The 27,998-nt window shown below is 39.1% G+C and overlaps 1 protein-coding gene across 1 annotated transcript; it reads left to right on the forward strand.

Annotated features, from left to right (window-relative positions):
- Positions 1 to 966: 966 nt before the first annotated feature.
- Positions 967 to 27,936, forward strand: LOC128661247 (gastrula zinc finger protein XlCGF26.1). The gene is made up of 3 exons (XM_053715525.1): positions 967 to 1,025; positions 18,722 to 18,795; positions 26,447 to 27,936. The coding sequence occupies exons 1-3, from the start codon at positions 967 to 969 to the stop codon at positions 27,808 to 27,810; spliced, it is 1,497 nt and encodes a 498-aa protein (XP_053571500.1). The 3' UTR covers positions 27,811 to 27,936.
- Positions 27,937 to 27,998: the final 62 nt, after the last annotated feature.

A 27,998-nucleotide genomic window follows, 5' to 3' on the forward strand; every position in this document is an offset into this window, starting at 1 on the left:
CATCGTATGATATAAAAACCTATTCCCACTAACAAATCTAAACCACTTTACCATAAGCATCATCGTATGATATAAAAACCTATTCCCACTAACAAATCTAAACCACTTTACCATAAGCACCATCGTATGATATATATATGGGACAAATATGCAGATAGAGGTGTTCTCTCTCTCTCTCTCTCTCTCTCTCTCTCTTCTCTCTTCTCTCTTCTCTCTTCTCTCTTCTCTCTCTTCTCTCTCTTCTCTCTTCTCCCTTCTCCTCTTCTCCCTCTTCTTCTCTTTCTTCTCTCTCTTTCTTCTCTCTCTTTCTTCTCTCTCTTTCTTCTCTCTCTTTCTTCTCTCTCTTTCTTCTCTCTCTTTCTTCTCTCTCTTTCTTCTCTCTCTTTCTTCTCTCTCTTTCTTCTCTCTCTTTCTTCTCTCTCTTTCTTCTCTCTCTTTCTTCTCTCTTCTCTCTCCTCTTCTCTCTCTCTCTTCTCTCTCCTCTTCTCTCTCTCTCTTCTCTCTCCTCTTCTCTCTCCTCTTCTCTCTCCTCTTCTCTCTCCTCTTCTCTCTCTCTCTCCTAAACCAGCACTCTTAAAGGGACACTAAACCCAATTTCTTTCTTTAATGATTCAGATAGAGCCACAATTTTAAGCAACTTTCTAATTTACTTCAATTATCAATTTTTCTGCGTTCTCTTACTATCTTTTTTTTTTTTTTTTTTTTTTTTTAAAGTGAAGGTCAATTTTATGTATTCTAAATACATCCGTTTGAAGATTATGCTAAAAACATTAAAGTCGCTGACTTTATATGTATAAATATTGAGTACTTTGCAAAGAAAATTTATATTCAATGTACCTTCGTTATCACGCTTAGCTCCGCCCATACAACACTTCCTTATTCTTCTCCTCTGACGCCGCTTTGGTTATTACAAGCGGACTACGCTCATGCACCCTTGTTGTCTTTGCATAGTTAGCTCAATAGCGCATGCGCAACATTCACGGACGTTACTTTATGGATAAAGACATTGTATCATTCATTGCAATGTAAGTCTTTCAGTGACTCACTCGCAAGATCGTTCTGGACACTCCAAAAGTTTATTGTATTTTTCAATACTTTATAAACGGTCAGTATATCAATTATAATGTATGTTTAAACATACTATTTTATGTTGTTGAAAACGTAAAGAACAATGAAGCGAGATAATAACTAATTACTATGTTAGCCAAATTTAGTTGATTAATAAAAAATAATTCCATAAAGATGTGTATATCGATTATAATGTTGGCTAATTCGTTATTTAGATGCGCTGCCTCCTCATTCTTACCTGTTCTTATTGATCATAGCTAATTGCAGAGGATGCGAGTGAGCGATGCTGTGGATTCAAAGTAACAACAATTTTGCGAGCGGACAACGCATGCGCGTAACATGAACGAGCATGCTGAAAATGACGCGATGTTTCTTTACACGCATGCGCAGAAGGTCTCAATGACGAAACAGAAAAGGGGCTGGACGCCACGGGGTACAACAATAGATTGGAGGTTAAATGTGTCACTCAATAGAGGCTCGCTGACGGGCGGAATATACAGCATAAACGGAGCGCATTAAAAACTTTAAATTTTAAACTTTTGCTTGGATTTATCGAGTATTTTGATAACATATTAAAAAATGCTAAGCACAACCCCAGACTTGACCTTCACTTTAAAGCAGGAATGTATAAGCTTAGGAGCTGGACCATTTTAGGTTAAGCACCATGGATAGTACTTGCTTATTGGTGTCTACATTTAGCCACCAATCAGCAAGCATTACCCAGGTTCGTAACCAAAAATGGTCCGGCTCCTAAGCGTCACATTCCTGCTTTTCAAATAAAGATACCAAGATAATGCAGAAAAAATGATAATTGGAGTAAATTAGAAAGTTGCTTAGAATTGTTGCTCTATCTGAATCGTGAAATAAAAAAAATTGGGTGTAGTGTCCCTTTAAATGTACAGTCTCTCCTTATAGTTTTAGCAGTAAGGTTAGACGATCTGTTGGTTTAGTGCCACTGTGTGAGGTATAATAAAGTCCTCTAGTACAAGGAAGATCCGTATAGTAACACACCCCTACTACTGTACTATCTGTATAGTAACACACCTCTACTGCTGTACTATCTGTATAGTAACACACCTCTACTGCTGTACTATCTGTATAGTAACACACCTCTACTGCTGTACTATCTGTATAGTAACACACCCCTACTGCTGTACTATCTGTATAGTAACACACCTCTACTGCTGTACTATCTGTATAGTAACACACCCCTACTGCTGTACTATATGTATAGTAACACACCTCTACTGCTGTACTATCTGTATAGTAACACACCTCTACTGCTGTACTATCTGTATAGTAACACACCCCTACTACTGGGCTGTCTGTGTATAGTAACACACCTCTACTGCTGTACTATCTGTGTATAGTAACACACCTCTACTACTGTACTATCTGTATAGTAACACACCTCTACTGCTGTACTATCTGTATAGTAACACACCCCTACTGCTGTACTATCTGTATAGTAACACACCCCTACTGCTGTACTATCTGTATAGTAACACACCTCTACTGCTGTACTATCTGTATAGTAACACACCTCTACTGCTGTACTATCTGTATAGTAACACACCTCTACTGCTGTACTATCTGTATAGTAACACACCTCTACTGCTGTACTATCTGTATAGTAACACACCTCTACTGCTGTACTATCTGTATAGTAACACACCTCTACTGCTGTACTATCTGTATAGTAACACACCTCTACTGCTGTACTATCTGTATAGTAACACACCTCTACTGCTGTACTATCTGTATAGTAACACACCTCTACTGCTGTACTATCTGTATAGTAACACACCTCTACTGCTGTACTATCTGTATAGTAACACACCTCTACTGCTGTACTATCTGTATAGTAACACACCTCTACTGCTGTACTATCTGTATAGTAACACACCTCTACTGCTGTACTATCTGTATAGTAACACACCTACTGCTGTACTATCTGTATAGTAACACACCTCTACTGCTGTACTATCTGTATAGTAACACACCCCTACTGCTGTACTATCTGTATAGTAACACACCCCTACTGCTGTACTATCTGTATAGTAACACACCCCTACTACTGGGCTGTCTGTGTATAGTAACACACCTCTACTGCTGTACTATCTGTATAGTAACACACCCCTACTACTGGGCTGTCTGTGTATAGTAACACTCCTCTACTGCTGTACTATCTGTATAGTAACACACCCCTACTACTGGGCTGTCTGTGTATAGTAACACACCTCTACTGCTGTACTATCTGTATAGTAACACACCCCTACTGCTGTACTATCTGTATAGTAACACACCCCTACTGCTGTACTATCTGTATAGTAACACACCCCTACTGCTGTACTATCTGTATAGTAACACACCCCTACTACTGGGCTGTCTGTGTATAGTAACACACCTCTACTGCTGTACTATCTGTATAGTAACACACCCCTACTACTGGGCTGTCTGTGTATAGTAACACTCCTCTACTGCTGTACTATCTGTATAGTAACACACCCCTACTACTGGGCTGTCTGTGTATAGTAACACTCCTCTACTGCTGTACTATCTGTGTATAGTAACACACCCCTACTGCTGTACTATCTGTTTAGTAACACACCTCTACTGCTGTACTATCTGTATAGTAACACACCCCTACTGCTGTACTATCTGTATAGTAACACACCCCTACTGCTGTACTATCTGTATAGTAACACACCTCTACTGCTGTACTATCTGTATAGTAACACACCCCTACTGCTGTACTATCTGTATAGTAACACACCCCTACTGCTGTACTATCTGTATAGTAACACACCTCTACTGCTGTACTATCTGTATAGTAACACACCTCTACTGCTGTACTATCTGTATAGTAACACACCCCTACTGCTGTACTATCTGTATAGTAACACACCTCTACTGCTGTACTATCTGTATAGTAACACACCTCTACTGCTGTACTATCTGTATAGTAACACACCTCTACTGCTGTACTATCTGTGTATAGTAACACACCTCTACTGCTGTACTATCTGTGTATAGTAACACACCCCTACTGCTGTACTATCTGTATAGTAACACACCCCTACTGCTGTACTATTTGTATAGTAACACACCCCTACTGCTGTACTATCTGTGTATAGTAACACACCCCTACTGCTGTACTATCTGTATAGTAACACACCCCTACTACTGGGCTGTCTGTGTATAGTAACACTCCTCTACTGCTGTACTATCTGTGTATAGTAACACACCCCTACTGCTGTACTATCTGTTTAGTAACACACCTCTACTGCTGTACTATCTGTATAGTAACACACCCCTACTGCTGTACTATCTGTATAGTAACACACCTCTACTGCTGTACTATCTGTATAGTAACACACCTCTACTGCTGTACTATCTGTATAGTAACACACCTCTACTGCTGTACTATCTGTATAGTAACACACCTCTACTGCTGTACTATCTGTATAGTAACACACCTCTACTGCTGTACTATCTGTATAGTAACACACCTCTACTGCTGTACTATCTGTATAGTAACACACCTCTACTGCTGTACTATCTGTATAGTAACACACCTCTACTGCTGTACTATCTGTATAGTAACACACCTCTACTGCTGTACTATCTGTATAGTAACACACCTCTACTGCTGTACTATCTGTATAGTAACACACCTCTACTGCTGTACTATCTGTATAGTAACACACCTCTACTGCTGTACTATCTGTATAGTAACACACCTCTACTGCTGTACTATCTGTATAGTAACACACCTCTACTGCTGTACTATCTGTATAGTAACACACCTCTACTGCTGTACTATCTGTATAGTAACACACCTCTACTGCTGTACTATCTGTATAGTAACACACCTCTACTGCTGTACTATCTGTATAGTAACACACCTCTACTGCTGTACTATCTGTATAGTAACACACCTACTGCTGTACTATCTGTATAGTAACACACCTCTACTGCTGTACTATCTGTATAGTAACACACCCCTACTGCTGTACTATCTGTATAGTAACACACCCCTACTGCTGTACTATCTGTATAGTAACACACCCCTACTACTGGGCTGTCTGTGTATAGTAACACACCTCTACTGCTGTACTATCTGTATAGTAACACACCCCTACTGCTGTACTATCTGTATAGTAACACACTCCTACTGCTTTACTATCTGTATAGTAACACACCCCTACTGCTGTACTATCTGTATAGTAACACACCCCTACTGCTGTACTATCTGTATAGTAACACACCCCTACTGCTGTACTATCTGTATAGTAACACACCTCTACTGCTGTACTATCTGTATAGTAACACACCCCTACTGCTGTACTATCTGTATAGTAACACACTCCTACTGCTTTACTATCTGTATAGTAACACACCCCTACTGCTGTACTATCTGTATAGTAACACACCCCTACTGCTGTACTATCTGTATAGTAACACACTCCTACTGCTTTATTATCTGTATAGTAACACACCCCTACTGCTGTACTATCTGTATAGTAACACACCTCTACTGCTCTACTATCTGTATAGTAACACACCTCTACTGCTGTACTATATGTATAGTAACACACCTCTACTGCTGTACTATATGTATAGTAACACACCCCTACTGCTGTACTATCTGTATAGTAACACACCTCTACTGCTGTACTATCTGTAAAGTAACACACCTACTGCTGGGCTGTATGTATAGTAACACACCTCTACTGCTGTACTATCTGTATAGTAACTAGGGGTGCCACCTCGGCCATGTTTTCCTGGACACTTATGAGTTACACATGCTGCAGGGTGTGCAGAGGGCAACATGCATTGTGCTGTTCATCACCATTATTTATGTGATGTCCAGAGGCACAATGCATGTTCCGCCCTGCTTACCCTGCAGCATGTGTAACTCATAAGTGTCCAGGAAAACATGGCCGAGGTGGCAACCCTAATAGTAACACACCTCTACTTCTGTACTATCTGTATAGTAACACACCCCTACTGCTGTACTATATGTATAGTAACACACCTCTACTGCTGTACTATATGTATAGTAACCCACCTCTACTGCTGTACTATATGTATAGTAACACACCTCTACTGCTGTACTATATGTATAGTAACACACCCCTACTGCTGTACTATATGTATAGTAAGACACCTCTACTGCTGTACTATATGTATAGTAACACACCTCTACTTCTGTACTATATGTATAGTAACACACCTGTACTTCTGTACTATCTGTATAGTAACACACCTACTGCTGTACTATCTGTATAGTAACACACCTCTACTGCTGTACTATATGTATAGTAACACACCTCTACTTCTGTACTATCTGTATAGTAACACACCCCTACTGCTGTACTATATTTATAGTAACACACCTCTACTGCTGTACTATATGTATAGTAACACACCTCTACTGCTGTACTATATGTATAGTAACACACCCCTACTGCTGTACTATATGTATAGTAACACACCTCTACTGCTGTACTATATGTATAGTAACACACCTCTACTGCTGTACTATATGTATAGTAACACACCCCTACTGCTGTACTATATGTATAGTAACACACCTCTACTGCTGTACTATATGTATAGTAACACACCTCTACTGCTGTACTATATGTATAGTAACACACCCCTACTGCTGTACTATCTGTATAGTAACACACCTCTACTGCTGGGCTATTTTCTGAAACCCCTTCCCTTCACCTCTGATGAAGCGCACGTGCGTTTGTGTGAAACGTGTCCGGTCTGTCTTTCAGTGACCCTAATGCTGCTGTTGGTTTGTACTAATAGACGTGAATGTTTGGGAGTATTTATTCTAGTGACCTCTCTGTTAGTGTTAAAGGGACGTTTTGAGGTTCTCTCCGCCGAGTGCAGCCTCTCTGCATGTTGTAGTATGAGATTGCAGACACCGTGAAGTGAGAGTGAATACAACTGATGGGTTTATAGAATTACATTCATATAAATAGTCCTTTTTGTTTAAAGGGACAGTAAAGTCCAAAATAAACGTTCATGATTCAGATCGGGCAGTCACTAAAATAACTTTCCAATTTACTTTTATTCTCAAATTTGCTTTGTGCTAAACCTAGGTACTCTCATGTGCTAATTTCAAAGCCCTTGAAGACCGCCTCTTATCTGAATGCATTTGATAGGTTGTCACAACTAGAGGGCGTTAGTTCATGTGTGCCAAATAGATAACATTTTGCTCACTCACATGGAGTTATTTATGAGTCAGCACTGATTAGCTAAAATGCAAGTCTGTAAAAAGAACTGAGATAAGGGGGCTGTCTGCAGAGGCTTAGATATAAGGTAATCACAGAGGTAAAAGGTATATTAATATAACTGAGATAAGGAGCAGTCTGCAGAGGCTTAGATATAAGGTAATCACAGCAGTAAAAGGTATATTAATATAACTGAGATAAGGGGGCAGTCTGCAGAGGCTTAGATACAAGGTAATCACAGAGGTAAAAAGTATATTAATATAACTGAGATAAGGGGCAGTCTGCAGAGGGTTAGATACAAGGTAATTACAGAGGTAAAAAGTATATTAATATAACTGAGATAAGGAGGCAGTCTGCAGAGGCTTAGATACAAGGTAATCACAGAGGTAAAGGTATATTAATATAACTGAGATAAGGAGCCGTCTGCAGAGGCTTAGATACAAGGTAATCACAGAGGTAAAAGGTATATTAATATAACTGAGATAAGGAGCAGCCTGCAGAGGCTTAGATACAAGGTAATCACAGAAGTAAAAGGTATATTAATATAACTGAGATAAGGAGCAGTCTGCAGAGGCTTAGATACAAGGTAATCACAGAGGTAAAAGGTATATCAATATAACTGAGATAAGGAGCAGTCTTCAGAGGCTTAGATACAAGGTAATCACAGAGGTAAAAAGTATATTAATATAACTGAGATAAGGAGCAGTCTGCAGAGGCTTAGATACAAGGTAATCACAGAGTTAAAAAGTATATTAATATAACTGAGATAAGGGGCAGTCCACAGAGGGTTAGATACAAGGTAATTACAAAGGTAAAAAGTATATTAATATAACTGAGATAAGGGGCAGTCTGCAGAGGTTTAGATACAAGGTAATTACAGAGGTAAAAAGTATATTTAATATAACTGAGATAAGGAGCAGTCTACAGAGGCTTAGATACAAGGTAATTACAGAGGTAAAAAGTATATTAATATAACTGAGATAAGGAGCAGTCTTCAGAGGCTTAGATACAAGGTAATCACAGAGGTAAAAAGTATATTAATATAACTGAGATAAGGAGCAGTCTGCAGAGGCTTAGATACAAGGTAATCACAGAGGTAAAAGGTATATTAATATAACTGAGATAAGGAGCAGTCTGCAGAGGCTTAGATACAAGGTAATCACAGAGGTAAAAGGTATATCAATATCACTGAGATAAGGAGCAGTCTTCAGAGGCTTAGATACAAGGTAATCACAGAGGTAAAAAGTATATTAATATAACTGAGATAAGGAGCAGTCTACAGAGGCTTAGATACAAGGTAATCACAGAGGTAAAAAGTATATTAATATAACTGAGATAAGGAGCAGTCTGCAGAGGCTTAGATACAAGGTAATCACAGAGGTAAAAGGTATATCAATATCACTGAGATAAGGAGCAGTCTTCAGAGGCTTAGATACAAGGTAATCACAGAGGTAAAAAGTATATTAATATAACTGAGATAAGGAGCAGTCTACAGAGGCTTAGATACAAGGTAATCACAGAGGTAAAAAGTATATTAATATAACTGAGATAAGGAGCAGTCTGCAGAGGCTTAGATACAAGGTAATCACAGAGGTAAAAAGTATATTAATATAACTGAGATAAGGGGCAGTCTGCAGAGGCTTAGATACAAGGTAATTACAGAGGTAAAAAGTATATTAATATAACTGAGATAAGGAGCAGTCTGCAGAGGCTTAGATACAAGGTAATCACAGAGTTAAAATGTATATTAATATAACTGAGATAAGGGGCAGTCCACAGAGGGTTAGATACAAGGTAATTACAAAGGTAAAAAGTATATTAATATAACTGAGATAAGGGGCAGTCTGCAGAGGCTTAGATACAAGGTGATCACAGAGGTAAAAAGTATATTAATATAACTGAGACAAGGAGCAGTCTGCAGAGGCTTAGATACAAGGTAATCACAGAGTTAAAAAGTATATTAATATAACTGAGATAAGGGGCAGTCTGCAGAGGCTTAGATACAGGGTAATCACAGAGGTAAAAAGTATATTAATATAACTGAGATAAGGGGCAGTCTGCAGAGGCTTAGATACAATATAATCACAGAGGTAAAAAGTATATTAATATAACTGAGATAAGGGGCAGTCTGCAGAGGCTTAGATACAATGTAATCACAGAGGTAAAAAGTATATTAATATAGCTGAGATAAGGAGCAGTCTGCAGAGGCTTAGATACAGGGTAATCACAGAGGTAAAAAGTATATTAATATAACTGAGATAAGGAGCAGTCTGCAGAGGCTTAGATACTGGGTAATCACAGAGGTAAAAAGTATATTAATATAACTGAGATAAGGAGCAGTCTGCAGAGGCTTAGATACAAGGTAATCACAGAGTTAAAATGTATATTAATATAACTGAGATAAGGGGCAGTCTGCAGAGGCTTAGATACAAGGTAATTACAGAGGTAAAAAGTATATTAATATAACTGAGATAAGGAGCAGTCTGCAGAGGCTTAGATACAAGGTAATTACAGAGGTAAAAAGTATATTAATATAACTGAGATAAGGAGCAGTCTGCAGAGGCTTAGATACAAGGTAATCACAGAGGTAAAAAGTATATTAATATAACTGAGATAAGGGGCAGTCTGCAGAGGTTTAGAAACAAGGTAATTACAGAGGTAAAAAGTATATTAATATAACTGAGATAAGGAGCAGTCTGCAGAGGCTTAGATACAAGGTAATCACAGAGGTAAAAAGTATATTAATATAACTGAGATAAGGGGCAGTCTGCAGAGGCTTAGATACAAGGTAATTACAGAGGTAAAAAGTATATTAATATAACTGAGATAAGGAGCAGTCTGCAGAGGCTTAGATACAAGGTATTTACAGAGGTAAAAAGTATATTAATATAACTGAGATAAGGAGCAGTCTGCAGAGGCTTAGATACAAGGTAATCACAGAGGTAAAAAGTATATTAATATAACTGAGATAAGGAGCAGTCTGCAGAGGCTTAGATACAGGATAATCACAGAGGTAAAAAGTATATTAATATAACTGAGATAAGGGGGCAGTCTGCAGAGGCTTAGATACAAGGTAATTACAGAGGTAAAAAGTGTATTAATATAACTGAGATAAGGAGCAGTCTGCAGAGGCTTAGATACAAGGTAATTACAGAGGTAAAAAGTATATTAATATAACTGAGATAAGGGGCAGTCTGCAGAGGCTTAGATACAAGGTAATTACAGAGGTAAAAAGTATATTTCTATAACAGATAAGGAGGCAGCCTGCAGAAGCTTAGATACAGGGTAATTACAGAGGTAAAAAGTATATTTCTATAACAGATAAGGAGGCAGCCTGCAGAAGCTTAGATACAAGGTAATTACAGAGGTAAAAAGTATATTTCTATAACAGATAAGGAGGCAGTCTGCAGAAGCTTAGATACAGGGTAATTACAGAGGTAAAAAGTATATTTCTATAACAGATAAGGAGGCAGTCTGCAGAAGCTTAGATACAGGGTAATTACAGAGGTAAAAAGTATATTTCTATAACAGATAAGGAGGCAGCCTGCAGAAGATTAGATACAGGGTAATTACAGAGGTAAAAAGTATATTTCTATAACAGATAAGGAGGCAGTCTGCAGAAGCTTAGATACAGGGTAATTACAGAGGTAAAAAGTATATTTCTATAACAGATAAGGAGGCAGCCTGCAGAAGCTTAGATACAGGGTAATTACAGAGGTAAAAAGTATATTTCTATAACAGATAAGGAGGCAGCCTGCAGAAGATTAGATACAGGGTAATTACAGAGGTAAAAAGTATATTTCTATAACAGATAAGGAGGCAGCCTGCAGAAGCTTAGATACAGGGTAATTACAGAGGTAAAAAGTATATTTCTATAACAGATAAGGAGGCAGCCTGCAGAAGCTTAGATACAGGGTAATTACAGAGGTAAAAAGTATATTTCTATAACAGATAAGGAGGCAGCCTGCAGAAGATTAGATACAGGGTAATTACAGAGGTAAAAAGTATATTTCTATAACAGATAAGGAGGCAGCCTACAGAAGCTTAGATACAGGGTAATTACAGAGGTAAAAAGTATATTTCTATAACAGATAAGGAGGCAGCCTGCAGAAGCTTAGATACAGGGTAATTACAGAGGTAAAAAGTATATTTCTATAACAGATAAGGAGGCAGCCTGCAGAAGCTTAGGTACAGGGTAATTACAGAGGTAAAAAGTATATTTCTATAACAGATAAGGAGGCAGCCTGCAGAAGCTTAGATACAGGGTAATTACAGAGGTAAAAAGTATATTTCTATAACAGATAAGGAGGCAGCCTGCAGAAGCTTAGATACAGGGTAATTACAGAGGTAAAAAGTATATTTCTATAACAGATAAGGAGGCAGCCTGCAGAGGCTTAGATACAGGGTAATTACAGAGGTAAAAAGTATATTTCTATAACAGATAAGGAGGCAGTCTGCAGAAGCTTAGATACAGGGTAATTACAGAGGTAAAAAGTATATTTCTATAACAGATAAGGAGGCAGCCTGCAGAAGCTTAGATACAGGGTAATTACAGAGGTAAAAAGTATATTTCTATAACAGATAAGGAGGCAGTCTGCAGAAGCTTAGATACAGGGTAATTACAGAGGTAAAAAGTATATTTCTATAACAGATAAGGAGGCAGTCTGCAGAAGCTTAGATACAGGGTAATTACAGAGGTAAAAAGTATATTTCTATAACAGATAAGGAGGCAGCCTGCAGAAGCTTAGATACAGGGTAATTACAGAGGTAAAAAGTATATTTCTATAACAGATAAGGAGGCAGCCTGCAGAAGCTTAGATACAGGGTAATTACAGAGGTAAAAAGTATATTTCTATAACAGATAAGGAGGCAGCCTGCAGAAGCTTAGATACAGGGTAATTACAGAGGTAAAAAGTATATTTCTATAACAGATAAGGAGGCAGCCTGCAGAAGCTTAGATACAGGGTAATTACAGAGGTAAAAAGTATATTTCTATAACAGATAAGGGGCAGTCTGCAGAAGCTTAGATACAGGGTAATTACAGAGGTAAAAAGTATATTTCTATAACAGATAAGGAGGCAGTCTGCAGAAACTTAGATACAGGGTAATTACAGAGGTAAAAAATATATTTCTATAACAGATACGGAGGCAGCCTGCAGAAGATTAGATACAGGGTAATTACAGAGGTAAAAAGTATATTTCTATAACAGATAAGGAGGCAGTCTGCAGAAGCTTAGATAAAGGGTAATTACAGAGGTAAAAATTATATTAATATAACTGAGATATGGGGCAGTCTGCAGAAGCTTAGATACAGGGTAATTACAGAGGTAAAAAGTATATTTCTATAACAGATAAGGAGGCAGTCTGCAGAAGCTTAGATACAGGGTAATTACAGAGGTAAAAAGTATATTTCTATAACAGATAAGGAGGCAGCCTGCAGAAGCTTAGATACAGGGTAATTACAGAGGTAAAAAGTATATTTCTATAACAGATAAGGAGGCAGTCTGCAGAGGCTTAGATACAGGGTAATTACAGAGGTAAAAAGTATATTTCTATAACAGATAAGGAGGCAGCCTGCAGCAGCTTAGATACAGGGTAATTACAGAGGTAAAAAGTATATTTCTATAACAGATAAGGTGGCAGCCTGCAGAAGCTTAGATACAGGGTAATTACAGAGATAAAAAGTATATTTCTATAACAGATAAGGACGCAGCCTGCAGAAGCTTAGATACAGGGTAATTACAGAGGTAAAAAGTATATTTCTATAACAGATAAGGATGCAGTCTGCAGAAGCTTAGATACAGGGTAATTACAGAGGTAAAAAGTATATTTCTATAACAGATAAGGAGGCAGTCTGCAGAAGGTTACCAGGGTAATTACAGAGATAAAAAGTATATTTCTATAACAGATAAGAAGGCAGTCTGCAGAAGATTAGATACAGGGTAATTACAGAGGTAAAAAGTATATTTCTATAACAGATAAGAAGGCAGTCTGCAGAAGATTAGATACAGGGTAATTACAAAGGTAAAAAGTATATTTCTATAACAGATAAGGAGGCAGCCTGCAGAAGATTAGATACAGGGTAATTACAGAGGTAAAAAGTATATTTCTATAACAGATAAGGAGGCAGCCTGCAGAAGCTTAGATACAGGGTAATTACAGAGGTAAAAAGTATATTTCTATAACAGATAAGGAGGCAGCCTGCAGAAGCTTAGATACAGGGTAATTACAGAGGTAAAAAGTATATTTCTATAACAGATAAGGAGGCAGCCTGCAGAAGCTTAGATACAGGGTAATTACAGAGGTAAAAAGTATATTTCTATAACAGATAAGGAGGCAGCCTGCAGAAGCTTAGATACAGGGTAATTACAGAGGTAAAAAGTATATTTCTATAACAGATAAGGAGGCAGCCTGCAGAGGCTTAGATACAGGGTAATTACAGAGGTAAAAAGTATATTTCTATAACAGATAAGGAGGCAGCCTGCAGAAGCTTAGATACAGGGTAATTACAGAGGTAAAAAGTATATTTCTATAACAGATAAGGAGGCAGCCTGCAGAAGCTTAGATACAGGGTAATTACAGAGGTAAAAAGTATATTTCTATAACAGATAAGGGGCAGTCTGCAGAAGCTTAGATACAGGGTAATTACAGAGGTAAAAAGTATATTTCTATAACAGATAAGGAGGCAGTCTGCAGAAACTTAGATACAGGGTAATTACAGAGGTAAAAAATATATTTCTATAACAGATACGGAGGCAGCCTGCAGAAGATTAGATACAGGGTAATTACAGAGGTAAAAAGTATATTTCTATAACAGATAAGGAGGCAGTCTGCAGAAGCTTAGATAAAGGGTAATTACAGAGGTAAAAATTATATTAATATAACTGAGATATGGGGCAGTCTGCAGAAGCTTAGATACAAGGTAATTACAGAGGTAAAAAGTATATTTCTATAACAGATAAGGAGGCAGCCTGCAGAAGATTAGATACAGGGTAATTACAGAGGTAAAAAGTATATTTCTATAACAGATAAGGAGGCAGCCTGCAGAAGCTTAGATACAGGGTAATTACAGAGGTAAAAAGTATATTTCTATAACAGATAAGGAGGCAGTCTGCAGAGGCTTAGATACAGGGTAATTACAGAGGTAAAAAGTATATTTCTATAACAGATAAGGAGGCAGCCTGCAGAGGCTTAGATACAGGGTAATTACAGAGGTAAAAAGTATATTTCTATAACAGATAAGGAGGCAGCCTACAGAAGAATAGATACATGGTAATTACAGAGGTAAAAAGTATATTTCTATAACAGATAAGGAGGCAGCCTGCAGAAGCTTAGATACAGGGTAATTACAGAGGTAAAAAGTATATTTCTATAACAGATAAGGAGGCAGCCTGCAGAAGATTAGATACAGGGTAATTACAGAGGTAAAAAGTATATTTCTATAACAGATAAGGATGCAGCCTGCAGAAGCTTAGATACAGGGTAATTACAGAGGTAAAAAGTATATTTCTATAACAGATAAGGATGCAGCCTGCAGAAGCTTAGATACAGGGTAATTACAGAGGTAAAAAGTATATTTCTATAACAGATAAGGAGGCAGCCTGCAGAAGCTTAGATACAGGGTAATTGCATAGGTAAAAAGTATATTTCTATAACAGATAAGGAGGCAGCCTGCAGAAGATTAGATACAGGGTAATTACAGAGGTAAAAAGTATATTTCTATAACAGATAAGGAGGCAGCCTGCAGAAGATTAGATACAGGGTAATTACAGAGGTAAAAAGTATATTTCTATAACAGATAAGGAGGCAGTCTGCAGAAGCTTAGATACAAGGTAATTACAGAGGTAAAAAGTATATTTCTATAACAGATAAGGAGGCAGTCTGCAGAAGATTAGATACAAGGTAATTACAGAGGTAAAAAGTATATTTCTATAACAGATAAGGAGGCAGTCTGCAGAAGCTTAGATACAGGGTAATTACAGAGGTAAAAAGTATATTTCTATAACAGATAAGGAGGCAGTCTGCAGAAGCTTAGATACAGGGTAATTACAGAGGTAAAAAGTATATTTCTATAACAGATAAGGAGGCAGTCTGCAGAAGCTTAGATACAGGGTAATTACAGAGGTAAAAAGTATATTTCTATAACAGATAAGGAGGCAGCCTGCAGAAGCTTAGATACAGGGTAATTACAGAGGTAAAAAGTATATTTCTATAACAGATAAGGAGGCAGTCTGCAGAAGCTTAGATACAGGGTAATTACAGAGGTAAAAAGTATATTTCTATAACAGATAAGGAGGCAGCCTGCAGAAGCTTAGATACAGGGTAATTACAGAGGTAAAAAGTATATTTCTATAACAGATAAGGATGCAGTCTGCAGAAGCTTAGATACAGGGTAATTACAGAGGTAAAAAGTATATTTCTATAACAGATAAGGAGGCAGTCTGCAGAAGGTTACCAGGGTAATTACAGAGATAAAAAGTATATTTCTATAACAGATAAGAAGGCAGTCTGCAGAAGATTAGATACAGGGTAATTACAGAGGTAAAAAGTATATTTCTATAACAGATAAGAAGGCAGTCTGCAGAAGATTAGATACAGGGTAATTACAAAGGTAAAAAGTATATTTCTATAACAGATAAGGAGGCAGCCTGCAGAAGATTAGATACAGGGTAATTACAGAGGTAAAAAGTATATTTCTATAACAGATAAGAAGGCAGCCTACAGAAGCTTAGATACAGGGTAATTACAGAGGTAAAAAGTATATTTCTATAACAGATAAGAAGGCAGTCTGCAGAAGATTAGATACAGGGTAATTACAAAGGTAAAAAGTATATTTCTATAACAGATAAGGAGGCAGCCTGCAGAAGATTAGATACAGGGTAATTACAGAGGTAAAAAGTATATTTCTATAACAGATAAGGAGGCAGCCTGCAGAAGCTTAGATACAGGGTAATTACAGAGGTAAAAAGTATATTTCTATAACAGATAAGGAGGCAGCCTGCAGAAGATTAGATACAGGGTAATTACAGAGGTAAAAAGTATATTTCTATAACAGATAAGGAGGCAGTCTGCAGAAGATTAGATACAGGGTAATTACAGAGGTAAAAAGTATATTTCTATAACAGATAAGGAGGCAGCCTGCAGAAGCTTAGGTACAGGGTAATTACAGAGGTAAAAAGTATATTTCTATAACAGATAAGGAGGCAGTCTACAGAAGCTTAGATACAGGGTAATTACAGAGGTAAAAAGTATATTTCTATAACAGATAAGGAGGCAGCCTGCAGAAGATTAGATACAGGGTAATTACAGAGGTAAAACGTATATTTCTATAACAGATAAGGAGGCAGTCTGCAGAAGATTAGATACAGGGTAATTACAGAGGTAAAAAGTATATTTCTATAACAGATAAGGAGGCAGCCTGCAGAAGCTTAGATACAGGGTAATTACAGAGGTAAAAAGTATATTTCTATAACAGATAAGGAGGCAGCATGCAGAAGATTAGATACAGGGTAATTACAGAGGTAAAAAGTATATTTCTATAACAGATAAGGAGGCAGCCTGCAGAAGCTTAGATACAGGGTAATCACAGGGGTAAAAAGTATATTAATATAACTGAGATAAGGGGGCAGTCTGCAGAAGATTAGATACTGGGTAATTACAGAGGTAAAAAGTATATTTCTATAACAGATAAGGAGGCAGCCTGCAGAAGATTAGATACAGGGTAATTACAGAGGTAAAAAGTATATTTCTATAACAGATAAGGAGGCAGCATGCAGAAGCTTAGATACAGGGTAATTACAGAGGTAAAAAGTATATTTCTATAACAGATAAGGAGGCAGTCTGCAGAAGCTTAGATACAGGGTAATTACAGAGGTAAAAAGTATATTTCTATAACAGATAAGGAGGCAGCCTGCAGAAGCTTAGATACAGGGTAATTACAGAGGTAAAAAGTATATTTCTATAACAGATAAGGAGGCAGCCTGCAGAAGCTTAGATACAGGGTAATTACAGAGGTAAAAAGTATATTTCTATAACAGATAAGGAGGCAGTCTGCAGAAGATTAGATACAGGGTAATTACAGAGGTAAAAAGTATATTTCTATAACAGATAAGGAGGCAGCCTGCAGAAGATTAGATACAGGGTAATTACAGAGGTAAAAAGTATATTTATATAACAGATAAGGAGGCAGCCTGCAGAAGCTTAGATACAGGGTAATTACAGAGGTAAAAAGTATATTTCTATAACAGATAAGGAGGCAGTCTGCAGAAGATTAGATACAAGGTAATTACAGAGGTAAAAAGTATATTTCTATAACAGATAAGGAGGCAGCCTACAGAAGCTTAGATACAGGGTAATTACAGAGGTAAAAAGTATATTAATATAACTGAGATATGGGGCAGTCTGCAGAGGCTTAGATACAAGGTAATTACAGAGGTAAAAAGTATATTTCTATAACAGATAAGGAGGCAGCCTGCAGAAGCTTAGATACAGGGTAATTACAGAGGTAAAAAGTATATTTCTATAACAGATAAGGAGGCAGCCTGCAGAAGCTTAGATACAGGGTAATTACAGAGGTAAAAATTATATTTCTATAACAGATAAGGAGACAGCCTGCAGAAGATTAGATACAGGGTAATTACAGAGGTAAAAAGTATATTTCTATAACAGATAAGGAGGCAGCCTGCAGAGGCTTAGATACAAGGTAATTACAAAGGTAAAAAGTATATTAATATAACTGAGATAAGGAGCAGTCTGCAGAGGCTTAGATACAAGGTAATCACAGAGGTAAAATGTATATTAATATAATCATGTTGCTTATACAAAACTGGGGAATGGGAAATAAAGGGATTATCTATCTTTTTAAGCAATAACATTTTTGGTGTTTACTGTCCCTTTAATATACATAGAGATACATAACTAGGTGGCACAGGAATTTCAAGCAAATTTTTTAAAGGGACATGAAACATTTTTTTTCTTTTTGTGATTCAGATAGAACTTAGGATTTTAAACAACTTTCCAATTTACTTCTATTATCATTTTTTTCATTCTCTTGGTATCCTTTGTTAAAAGCACAGCAATGCACTACTGGGAGCTAGCTGAATTACATTGAGTGCACGAATGACAAGAGGCATATATCTGCAGCCACCAATCAGCAGCTAGTTCCCAGTAGTGCATTACTGCTCATAAGCCTACCTAGGTATGCTTTTCAACAAAAGATGCCAAGAGAATGAAGCATATTAGATAACTGAAGTAAAATGGCCTGACCTGTCTGAATTATGTGTTTAATGACCCATCTAGAAGGACCCAGACAATAAATGGGCAGATGAATTAGCATTTAGTATACGTAATACTCGTGTTTTTATCATAATCTTCATATTCAATATCGTTTATTTTACCAGACCAGCTATAGATACCGGTGCTGATAACGTAGACGAGAATCGTCTGCCTGAGCCAATGGAGTCGCACGTGTTAGGTGAGTAAATCCCAGATATGGTGCTGGTAATAATAATAGTAATTATAATAGTAGTAATAATAATAATAGTAGTACTAATAGTAATTATAATAATAGTAATAATAATAGTAGTAATAACAATAATAGTAATAATTATGTCACACCACGCCGCTCTAGCCGTTGCTAGGGGCGCGGCGTCTCCTTCCCTGCTCGTTGCCAGGGGCAGTATCGGCTCCGGGTGCGTGCGGCGCTGACGTCATCGCTGCACGCTCCGGATGCCGGTCTGAGCTCAGTGGCGCGAATCTGTGCCTATTTAAATGCTCAAAGAACGATCTGTCACTGCCCAAGTATAGGTGTTACTTTGTCTGCTCCTGGGTGTGACAGATTGTTCTTTCTTGTGCCTGATAACTGTTGCTGAACCTGCCTGTCTGACTACTCTACCTGCCTTAACCCTTAAACTGCTGGACTGCTTTTACTGTTGCCAAACCCTGCCTGCCTGAACATTCTAGTGGTTTATCCTTGGACTGCTTTACTGTTACCAAACCCTGCCTGCCTGACCATTCTAGTGGTTTATAATTGAACTGCTTTTACTGTTGCCTATCCCTGCCTGCCTGACCATTCTAGTGGTTCATACTTGGACTGCTCTGCCGTTGCCGCTGGGGACTGTCCTGCCTGTGGTGAGTGCCGCCTTCCTCATCTCACTAACTTTCTCTGCTCTGGGATCCCTATCATTCCGGCTCGATGCCGGGATAACAAGACTACTGGTCGAGTTTGGTCTGATAGAGGAGTATCCCACGAGCGTTACAAATAGTAATAATAGTAATAATAATAGTAATAATAGTAGTAATAATAATAATAGTAGTAATAATAATAATAGTAATAATAGTAATAATAATAATAGTAATAATAGTAGTAATAATAATAATAGTAATAATAGTAGTAATAATAATAATAGTAATAATAGTAGTAATAATAATAATAGTATTAGTAGTAATTATAATAATCATTCAAATTTGTTAATCTTCAATTAGAGGTTTTTGTCAATTTTAAACAACTTTACAATTTATTTATTGGCTGCAAAAAGATGCCTTGTGTGATTGGCTTACCCATGTGCATTGTTGTTTCTTCAACAAAAGATACTAAGAGAGTGATGCAAATTAGATAGTAGAAGTAAATTGGAACGTTATTTAAATCGTATTCTCACGGCATAAATCTACACAATGGGAAAAGCATATTCTACTCTCTAAACCAATCAGACCTCTTGGAACTATATTGGGTAACTATATTTGACACTACATGGACACCTAATGTCACAAATACAGATTAAAACCAAACCTCTATAAAGTATCAGCCTCCCCTCCTACCCCGTCCCATCTCTATCCTGCCCTACTTTACCCACTCCTCCTAAATATCAGACCTTATGGATATTGTTATAAATATGAATAACGTATGTTAAAATTGTAACTACTGTGTTTGTTCTAGGACCTGCGAGTCCCTTCTACATTTACGCTTTCTGACTCATTGTATCAGATGACATTTCTGTTTAGATAAAAAAAAAAAAAAAAAATCTTATTCTCAAAATCGGAGGGTTTCAAAGTCTAAGACAGTGGGCCTCCCCTTTTGCGAAACTTTCAAGATGACCCCCCCCCCCCCACACACACACACACACACGCTTGTAATGTATTCTTAAAATTGACTAAATACGCACACACACAGACACACAATCTCATACACACACAATCGCATATACCGTATTGTGCCGAGTATAGGCCGCACCCGCTTATAAGCCGCACCCTTAAAGTTTGGTGCCATTTTACAGAAAATTTAAATTTTCACCTCCACACTTTTCCTCCTCTCCCTGCAAAATTTTCCAGGCACCATGACCAGGCTCCACTGTCAGCTTGAGCCATCTCCAAAAAAAACTAAAAGTGTATATGTATAAATTATAATGTCTATATATGTGCAAAGCGGACTGTGTTTAATGTTAATTGGATCCAATTGAAGCTTAAACATCTGTCAGATGCTCCCTGCTCACAGTAATGTCTCTATTTAGTCCTAAACTCAGGAGGGTTATGCTGAGGACCGTAAGTATGGGTAAGTCAGGTTATGCACTCGGTGTTCGGGTAGAATGTATGTACAAGTTATGGGAACTACCTTGTCATCCGAGGCTTCCACATCTGAGCCATTCTCTAAACGTATGTACTCCCCACTTTCAAGAACAGACCGCCGCTACTCCTTGTGCCAATCCTCTGCTTCCCACGTCATCGTAATTGATAGTCCCAATCACGCTCCTTGAAGCAATCCATTTCTGCCAATAGGTCTATTGAACAACAGGAACCAACCTCCAGAAAATTTAAACAGCGGTTCCAGTAACAAAAAAATGAAGAGGATCCTGGGTCTATATGATGTTTTTACTGAAGATAAATTAAGTTCACCTTTTAACTTTAACACCCGTGATCCTCTTCATTTTTTGCTATCTCCAAGTCTGTCCACCTGCTGCCCAGCCCCAGACGCCCACAGCAGCTCCCATTGTTACGCTCCTCACTGCTGCGTCCTACTCCCCTCCTGTCTGCTCCGCTCCAGCCGTCCATAGCACACACGCTGCTGCAAAAACGGCAAATAATATCCGATTATAGGCCACATCTGATTATAGGCCGCATCCCTAATTTAAAGATTTACATTTGGGGAAAAAAGTGCGGCTTATACTCGGGACAATACAGTATTTATACACACACATATATACAGACACACAATATATATATATATATATATATATATATATATATATACAAACACACTCACATATACACACACAATCGCATATATTTATACACACACATATATACAGACACACAATATATATATACACACTCATATACACACACAATCAACTTTACCAAGCAGTGATTGGGGGTGTAAGGTGCCGTTTAGAATTGTTCTTATTGGTCCATTTTTTATTCAATGTCCCGGTTATGGAAGATTCTGATTTTTTGGAGACTGATGTCTCTGATTCAGATTCTACTTCTTGCAAAGAATACAAATTGGCCCAGGGGATACATGCCCATCAGTTATGTTCTGAATGCCGATTTAGAGTGCTCTTTTCCTCGGGATCGGGGAATCAGGGGCCTGCTGAGCCATCCGCCTCTCGGATGCGGCGAGTTCCCTACCACCAACTCTTACAACGCATGCAGGTAACCCAAACGCTGCTTATCCTTCTATGGAGAGCGGCCTGTACCCATCGGAGGTTACAACACGGTTCCGCATGGCCATATCTTTGGCGCTGGGGCATCTGCACCTCCCGGGAGTGTGCTTACAATATTGTCCGTGTTCTGTTAAACGGGGCTTGTCAGGCATGGTATCGCATGGTCCAGTTCAGCCCTCTGGTGGAAAGACTGTCCCTGTGGCCTCAGGGGGTCAACATTTGGGGCCGGAGTCTTCATTTGTCCCGGCAGAGGTATGTTGCGCTTTTCGTTACAGACTGGCATGCCTTCGTGTTTTACTGAGGCACGTTTTGGCGTTGCTGGAGGATCCCGCTCTTAATGGGTCTGGGAACTCTCAGTCTTTCTCTTCGAATGGCTTGCATGATCAGACATAAGGGATGAAAGTAATCTTCTTATAGTCTTTATTATTTGAGTATCCTTTCCAGTTCTGAGCTTGGAAGACTCGGATTCCTGTTGGGCTGGTCCTGCGGGTGTGTCCATTCTTCCTGGGCGATAGCCTACAGGTTGCCTTATCTTTTATTTTATTTCGGTGAGGATGGATTTTATTTGTAAATCTCATGTTGTTGTAATATTTCCTTCGGAAACTTTCTTCTCTGGAATTGATACTCACGACTTTGTGATTGCACTGTTTACCTCTACAAAAGTTTGTTCAAAGAGTGAGGATGTGCTAGTCCTATGTTTGTCTGTCGTTTATCCCTCAATCTTGGGGGAAACTCTATGTGGCCTTGACAGTACTGGGGCCCTTGGTTTGAGGCTGATCCTGACTGGGTACAAATCCTTCTGTCTTTGCGGTCTAGCTCAGACACGTGGCGCCTTTTATGCAGGGCTGGTCCGGTGAGGGCCACTATGTTTTGTGTTGTTTTCCTTGTTTTTATTTACTAGTTTCAGCTAGCATTCTGAGAGGACTTGAGGGTCCGTGGTTTGCTTAGGGGTATGGGGGATTGAGTTCAGTCCTCATTAGCCTCTCAATCTAGTCAGCCGGGACTCCGTTGAGATCCGCTGCAACATACTCAGTTCTCCGATTTTTGCGGGAACTAGAGTGTTCCTTCCCGTTGTGTGTTGGAAGTTTGGTGGATTTAGGTCCTTCTTACTGCCGGTCCTTGGCGGCCTTGCCTTTTCAAGGCCTCTTTGTGAGTGTCCTGTTAAGACTTGTTCCTTTTAGAGGTTCTCTTCCATCTGGTCGAGATTTTCTGGACTTCGTCCATTTTTTTTTCTTGTGCCTTTGGCTGTTTAAACAATTTAGGAAGTGAGGACCATGCAGCTTTGTCTACTACCGGGAGTTAGTCGTCTCCGTATTAGGGACGATAGACGGTGTTGTCTCCTTTTCCAAGCTTTGCTTAGGGGATTTTTCTACCAGGGTTCAGGATGCTCTGCATTTTTCTTCCTTCAGGATGCTCTGCATTTTTCTTCCTTGGGTGTGGTCATCCGAAAAGTTAATCTGAAAGGATTATGGAGACTAGCCTTTCTTCTACTCTCTCTTCGGGGGACTCTGTTCTCGTTATCATTTCCCTTAGTCTTGGATGTCATGTGCAATGTCCTTGGAGTCTTTGTGTTCTAGAGTAATTGAGTGACATTGTTGCGGCCTAGCACATTGTTGGGGGGGGGGTATTGACCTCCTGCTCTTTCCTTGGGCTGGGAATTACGAGTGAGTCTTGTACCCGTTTATCCGGGTTAGCCCGGTTATCATTCCCTGTGATGTTTGATTTATTCAGACCGGGTATCTTGTGTTCCTTGGGGTGTCGTTTGTTTTAAGACGATTCTGGGTCCCGGGTTCTTGTCTTGGGTCCTTCTTGGATGTGTGGAGACTTATAATCCTGCGGACTGGTTCGGGAAGACCCAGTTTTTTTTTCAGGGAGACTATGTTATGACATAGGGGCTAGCTCATTGGGCTTGTAAACAACAAATGTTGCCTAGCGGTTAGCTAGGTTGTTTGTTCGAATACAGCTGCGGGCACTCCACCTTCGGGTAATGGTTATAAACTCTATGGCATGACTTGTCCTTCGGACGGAGTGTGCTCCTTTTCATGGTGTCTGGATGATTTTTCATTTGATCCGAGCAGGGGTTTCCTCTCTCTGGAGGGTCATTGTCCTGCCCTGTGTGTAGGAGGTTGGAACAGGTGGCTTTATTTCCGTTAGGGGCAGCAGTCTGCTGCTCTGTGGGTTGCACTGTTCCAACTGTTGGAAATTGAAGTCTCCATGTGGAGACTGTCTAAGAGAGTTGTGTCAGGTCTTCCTAAGGATCTATTGCACTTTTCTCTGTACCAGGTCCTAGGGGGTTCTCCTTGGGAGTACCTTTTTTGGAGGAGCGGATTGGGTTGGCACCGAAGCTCTGTTGGGGTGGGTGAGTCCTTCCATTCTTTCTATTCCCTGGGGGCTTGTGGTTGGGGTCTTTCTGTTCCCCCTGTCTATCAAACTTGCCCGACACTTGGGCTGGTCTGGTGTTTGGAGCAGGATATGAGATCTGTTGCTCTGATATTTCGTCCTCGGGTCATTCGAGGTACGGTGAGCTTATTTGAGGTTTCTGCTTTTTCTCCACGTTCTGATCTGTGGGAAGGACTGGCGGCTTTTAGATAGCCTGCAACATTATTCAATGGTTAGTGGATGCTTAGCAGACTGAAGGATCCTATCTTCAGCTGCTCTTTACTTATTTACTTATTTTTAGATGACTGCACGTCAGATGTTCACCTATCTGAGCTTGCTGCACAAGGTTTTGTTTCTGAATCAATATTCTTGGCTACCTTTTTGCGACTTGGGGACCTTCGTCTTCATTTGCCTTCTAGAGTGCGGTTGCACTGTGTCAGGGGAAGATTCTCTTCTCTGTTTTCCGACTTTCGACCTTAGCCCATGATTTCGGCATCTCTGGGGCCTGGGCATTGCCTCCCCTTGTTTCTACGAGACTGGTTGGGTCTCTGTTAGCCTGGCCCGGTTTCTCGGGTTTGTGCTCTGTGTTTTTATTTAGGATTCGTGCCCTTTTTAGGGTTTTTTTCTGGAATTCCTTATGGTTGTTTTCTCCGTGTCTTTTCTCCTTTGTGGAAGAATATGGTAGTCTGTTCCCTTTCTCTAGTAAGGGGTGTGTTGTTAGAGACCAACTGCTGGGCGATGGTGTCTCCTGGTCCTGTTGGCTCTGTCGAGTCTTGTTTCCTGCCGTCTCTAGCAAGGCTTGTAGACTATCTGCGGGTCAGTGTCCTTGAGCCTTTTCCTTTTTTTCAAGCATGTTCTCGGCTTCGGACAAAGCAGGATTTTGTTGGGTAGGCGTTTTCAGGCCTGGTGCCCTCAGAATGGGCCGCCTTTTGTAACCTCCCGTTTTAGCATTGTGTCCTCTATAGCTTGGGTATTGTTTTCCCAAAAGTAATTAATGTAGCTGTGGACTCTTTCCATTTATGAAGAAAAACTTAATTATGCTTACCTGATGATAATTTTCTTTTCTTCTGATGCAAAGAGTCTACAGCTCCCAACCCGTATTTTTTCTGTGAGGCGTCCGTATTTTTTTGTTCTTCTGGCACCTTTTCACCCTGATATTTCTTCTACTGTTCCTTGTTTCTTAGGCAGAATGACTGGGGGATGAGGGAAGTGGGGGAGGTATTTAAGCCTTTGGCTGGGGTGACTTTGCCTCCTCCTGGTGGCCAGGTTCTGAATTCCCAAAAGTAATGAATGCCGCTGTGGACTCTTTCCATCTGAAGAAAAGGAAATTATCAGGTAAGCATAGTTTAAGTTTTTTTTGTGAAGTATAACCGGCACTGCATGAGCTCAAACCATGTTCAAATATACAAAATTATATGGGTGACAGCTTTCAGGGTCTCTCCAAATGCCCCAAAATAATAGTGCATAAAGAATAGAGCTGATACAACTGGAGTGCAGCTTTCCGTTCTTTATAGAATAGAATCAAATACAACCCTGTTTAATTACTAGCATTACTGAAATATGACTGTGCTATATTGATAGCAGGCAGGAATACCGACTACAAATGAATAATGGAACACAATTATATTTGGTTATTGCTAATAGCAGATTACCTTATTATAGGGGCGGTATCCGCACATTACATCAGTTCATCCTTCCTGCCCGGAAACCCGCCAGCTACCAGCTGTGTGCACCGTATAGTGCAGCTAAAATGGATCAGCTTAGAACGCTGTACAAGCCTTCTGTTCAGTGCGCCTTCTCTGCCACACTCCTCTTTGGCTTAGTTAGCGTGGCAGTGTTCCAGCGCATCCCCTAACCTGCGTTGTTTTTTTATGAGCTGACAATGACACTTGCCATGTGTAGTGGTGAAATAAGGACGAGGGCAGGATGTAGGTGAAAGAAGGCTTTGTGTTTGTTGTCTTGGGGGGTGGGGGTGATGACTAAGACATTAACAACTCTTGCTTTAAGGTGTTTTCCAGGGTAAATAGTATTGATTTATATTCACATACTGGAAGTTTTTTAATTTTTTTATTTTTTTTTATTTTATTGTAGAAAACATCTCAAATACTACACATCCACTCCAGAGAACAGCAAAAAGTCCTTTAATACCAGGTGGCCCAAATGCACAGAGATCTAATGGTGATCACCAATTGCTGGATGTGTCCCAGCAGACATTTGAAGATAATGATCAACTGACAGAACTTGGTCTACACATAATATGCGTAGAGATCAAACAGGAAGAAATAGATCACCCCATAGCTCACCAAATAAGTCTTACAGAGGATAAAACTTCCATGTTTACAGAGAGTTCAAAAAGCTCTATAAAAAAGGAAACTCCCCAATCTGAGCAAATGACTGATGAAGAAACAGGTCACCTCATATATCGCCAAATAATTCCCACAGAGGATGCAAGTTCAAAAAGTTTTGTAAAAAAGGAAACTCCTCAATCAGAACATCTGACTGAAGAAGAGGAAAAGCGTTTTAAATGCGCTGAATGTAATAAAACCTTTGCATACAAGTCATGTCTCACACGGCACCAAAAGCTTCATACAGGGAAGGAAGTATATACCTGCAATGAGTGTGGGAAATGTTTTACACACAAATATAATCTGGCATATCATGAAAAGACCCACACAGGTGAGAAGCCGTTCACATGCACAGAGTGTGGAAAAGCTTTTACACAAAAACGTAACCTTAAAGTTCATGAAAAGATCCATAGAGGGGAGAAACCATACACATGTCCAGACTGTGGGAGAATGTTCACAAAAAAGTCAGCCCTACAAAGTCACCAAAGGATTCATGGTGTGGAGACGCCTTTCATCTGTATAGAGTGCGGGGAAAGTTTTAAAATGAAAAGTCATCTGAGATCTCATTTGCGGGTTCATAAATTAGACAAACCATTTACTTGCAAAGTGTGTTGGAAAAGCTTTTCACATAAGACTCATTTTGATTCTCATATGCGAATTCATACAGGGGAAAAGCCATTTAGTTGTGCAGAGTGTGGGAAAAGCTTTGTACAACGGATTAGTCTCATATTTCATGAGAGGACTCACACAGGGGAGAGGCCTTTCACATGTACGGAGTGTGGTAAAAGTTTTACACGGAAGAATTATCTCAAATGTCATGGGTGTGTTATTACAGGGGGGAAACCATTTACTTGTGCAGAGTGTGGGAAAAGTTTTACACAACGGATTAGTCTCATATTTCACGAAAGAACTCACACAGGGGAGAGGCCTTTCACATGTACAGAATGTGGAAAAAGTTATACACGAAAGAGTTATCTGAAATCTCATGGATGTATTTACACAGGGGGGAAACCATTCCCTTGTACAGAGTGTGGGAAAAGTTACACTAGGAAGAGTCATCTCAAATCTCATCTGTGCATTAAGACGGAGAAAAAACATACAAAAGTATAAAGTTTGAGGTTTATTAGTATGAATCCTATTGTCAGTCTCCTGACTCACCCAATAATTTGTTTTGATTCACATGTTTATAATGTTGAAAATGTTTTAATAAAATGTGCATCTGCTAAACCATCGTTAGATCTGCGCAGGAGAGTAACCTTTTACTTACATGAGTATGGGAAAAGCTTTATACAAAAGTC

This window comes from Bombina bombina, chromosome 5, assembly GCF_027579735.1.
Source record: "Bombina bombina isolate aBomBom1 chromosome 5, aBomBom1.pri, whole genome shotgun sequence".
Lineage (NCBI taxonomy): Eukaryota > Metazoa > Chordata > Amphibia > Anura > Bombinatoridae > Bombina > Bombina bombina.

Excerpts from the sequence above, each read along its gene's own strand:
- LOC128661247 (XM_053715525.1), top strand. The coding sequence starts at position 967 with ATGCGCAACATTCACGGACGTTACTTTATGGATAAAGACATTGTATCA. Across the intron at positions 1,026-18,721 it reads ATTGTATCATTCATTGCAAT|ACCAGCTATAGATACCGGTG; the intron begins GTAAGTCTTTCA and ends TTATTTTACCAG. Across the intron at positions 18,796-26,446 it reads AATGGAGTCGCACGTGTTAG|AAAACATCTCAAATACTACA; the intron begins GTGAGTAAATCC and ends ATTTTATTGTAG.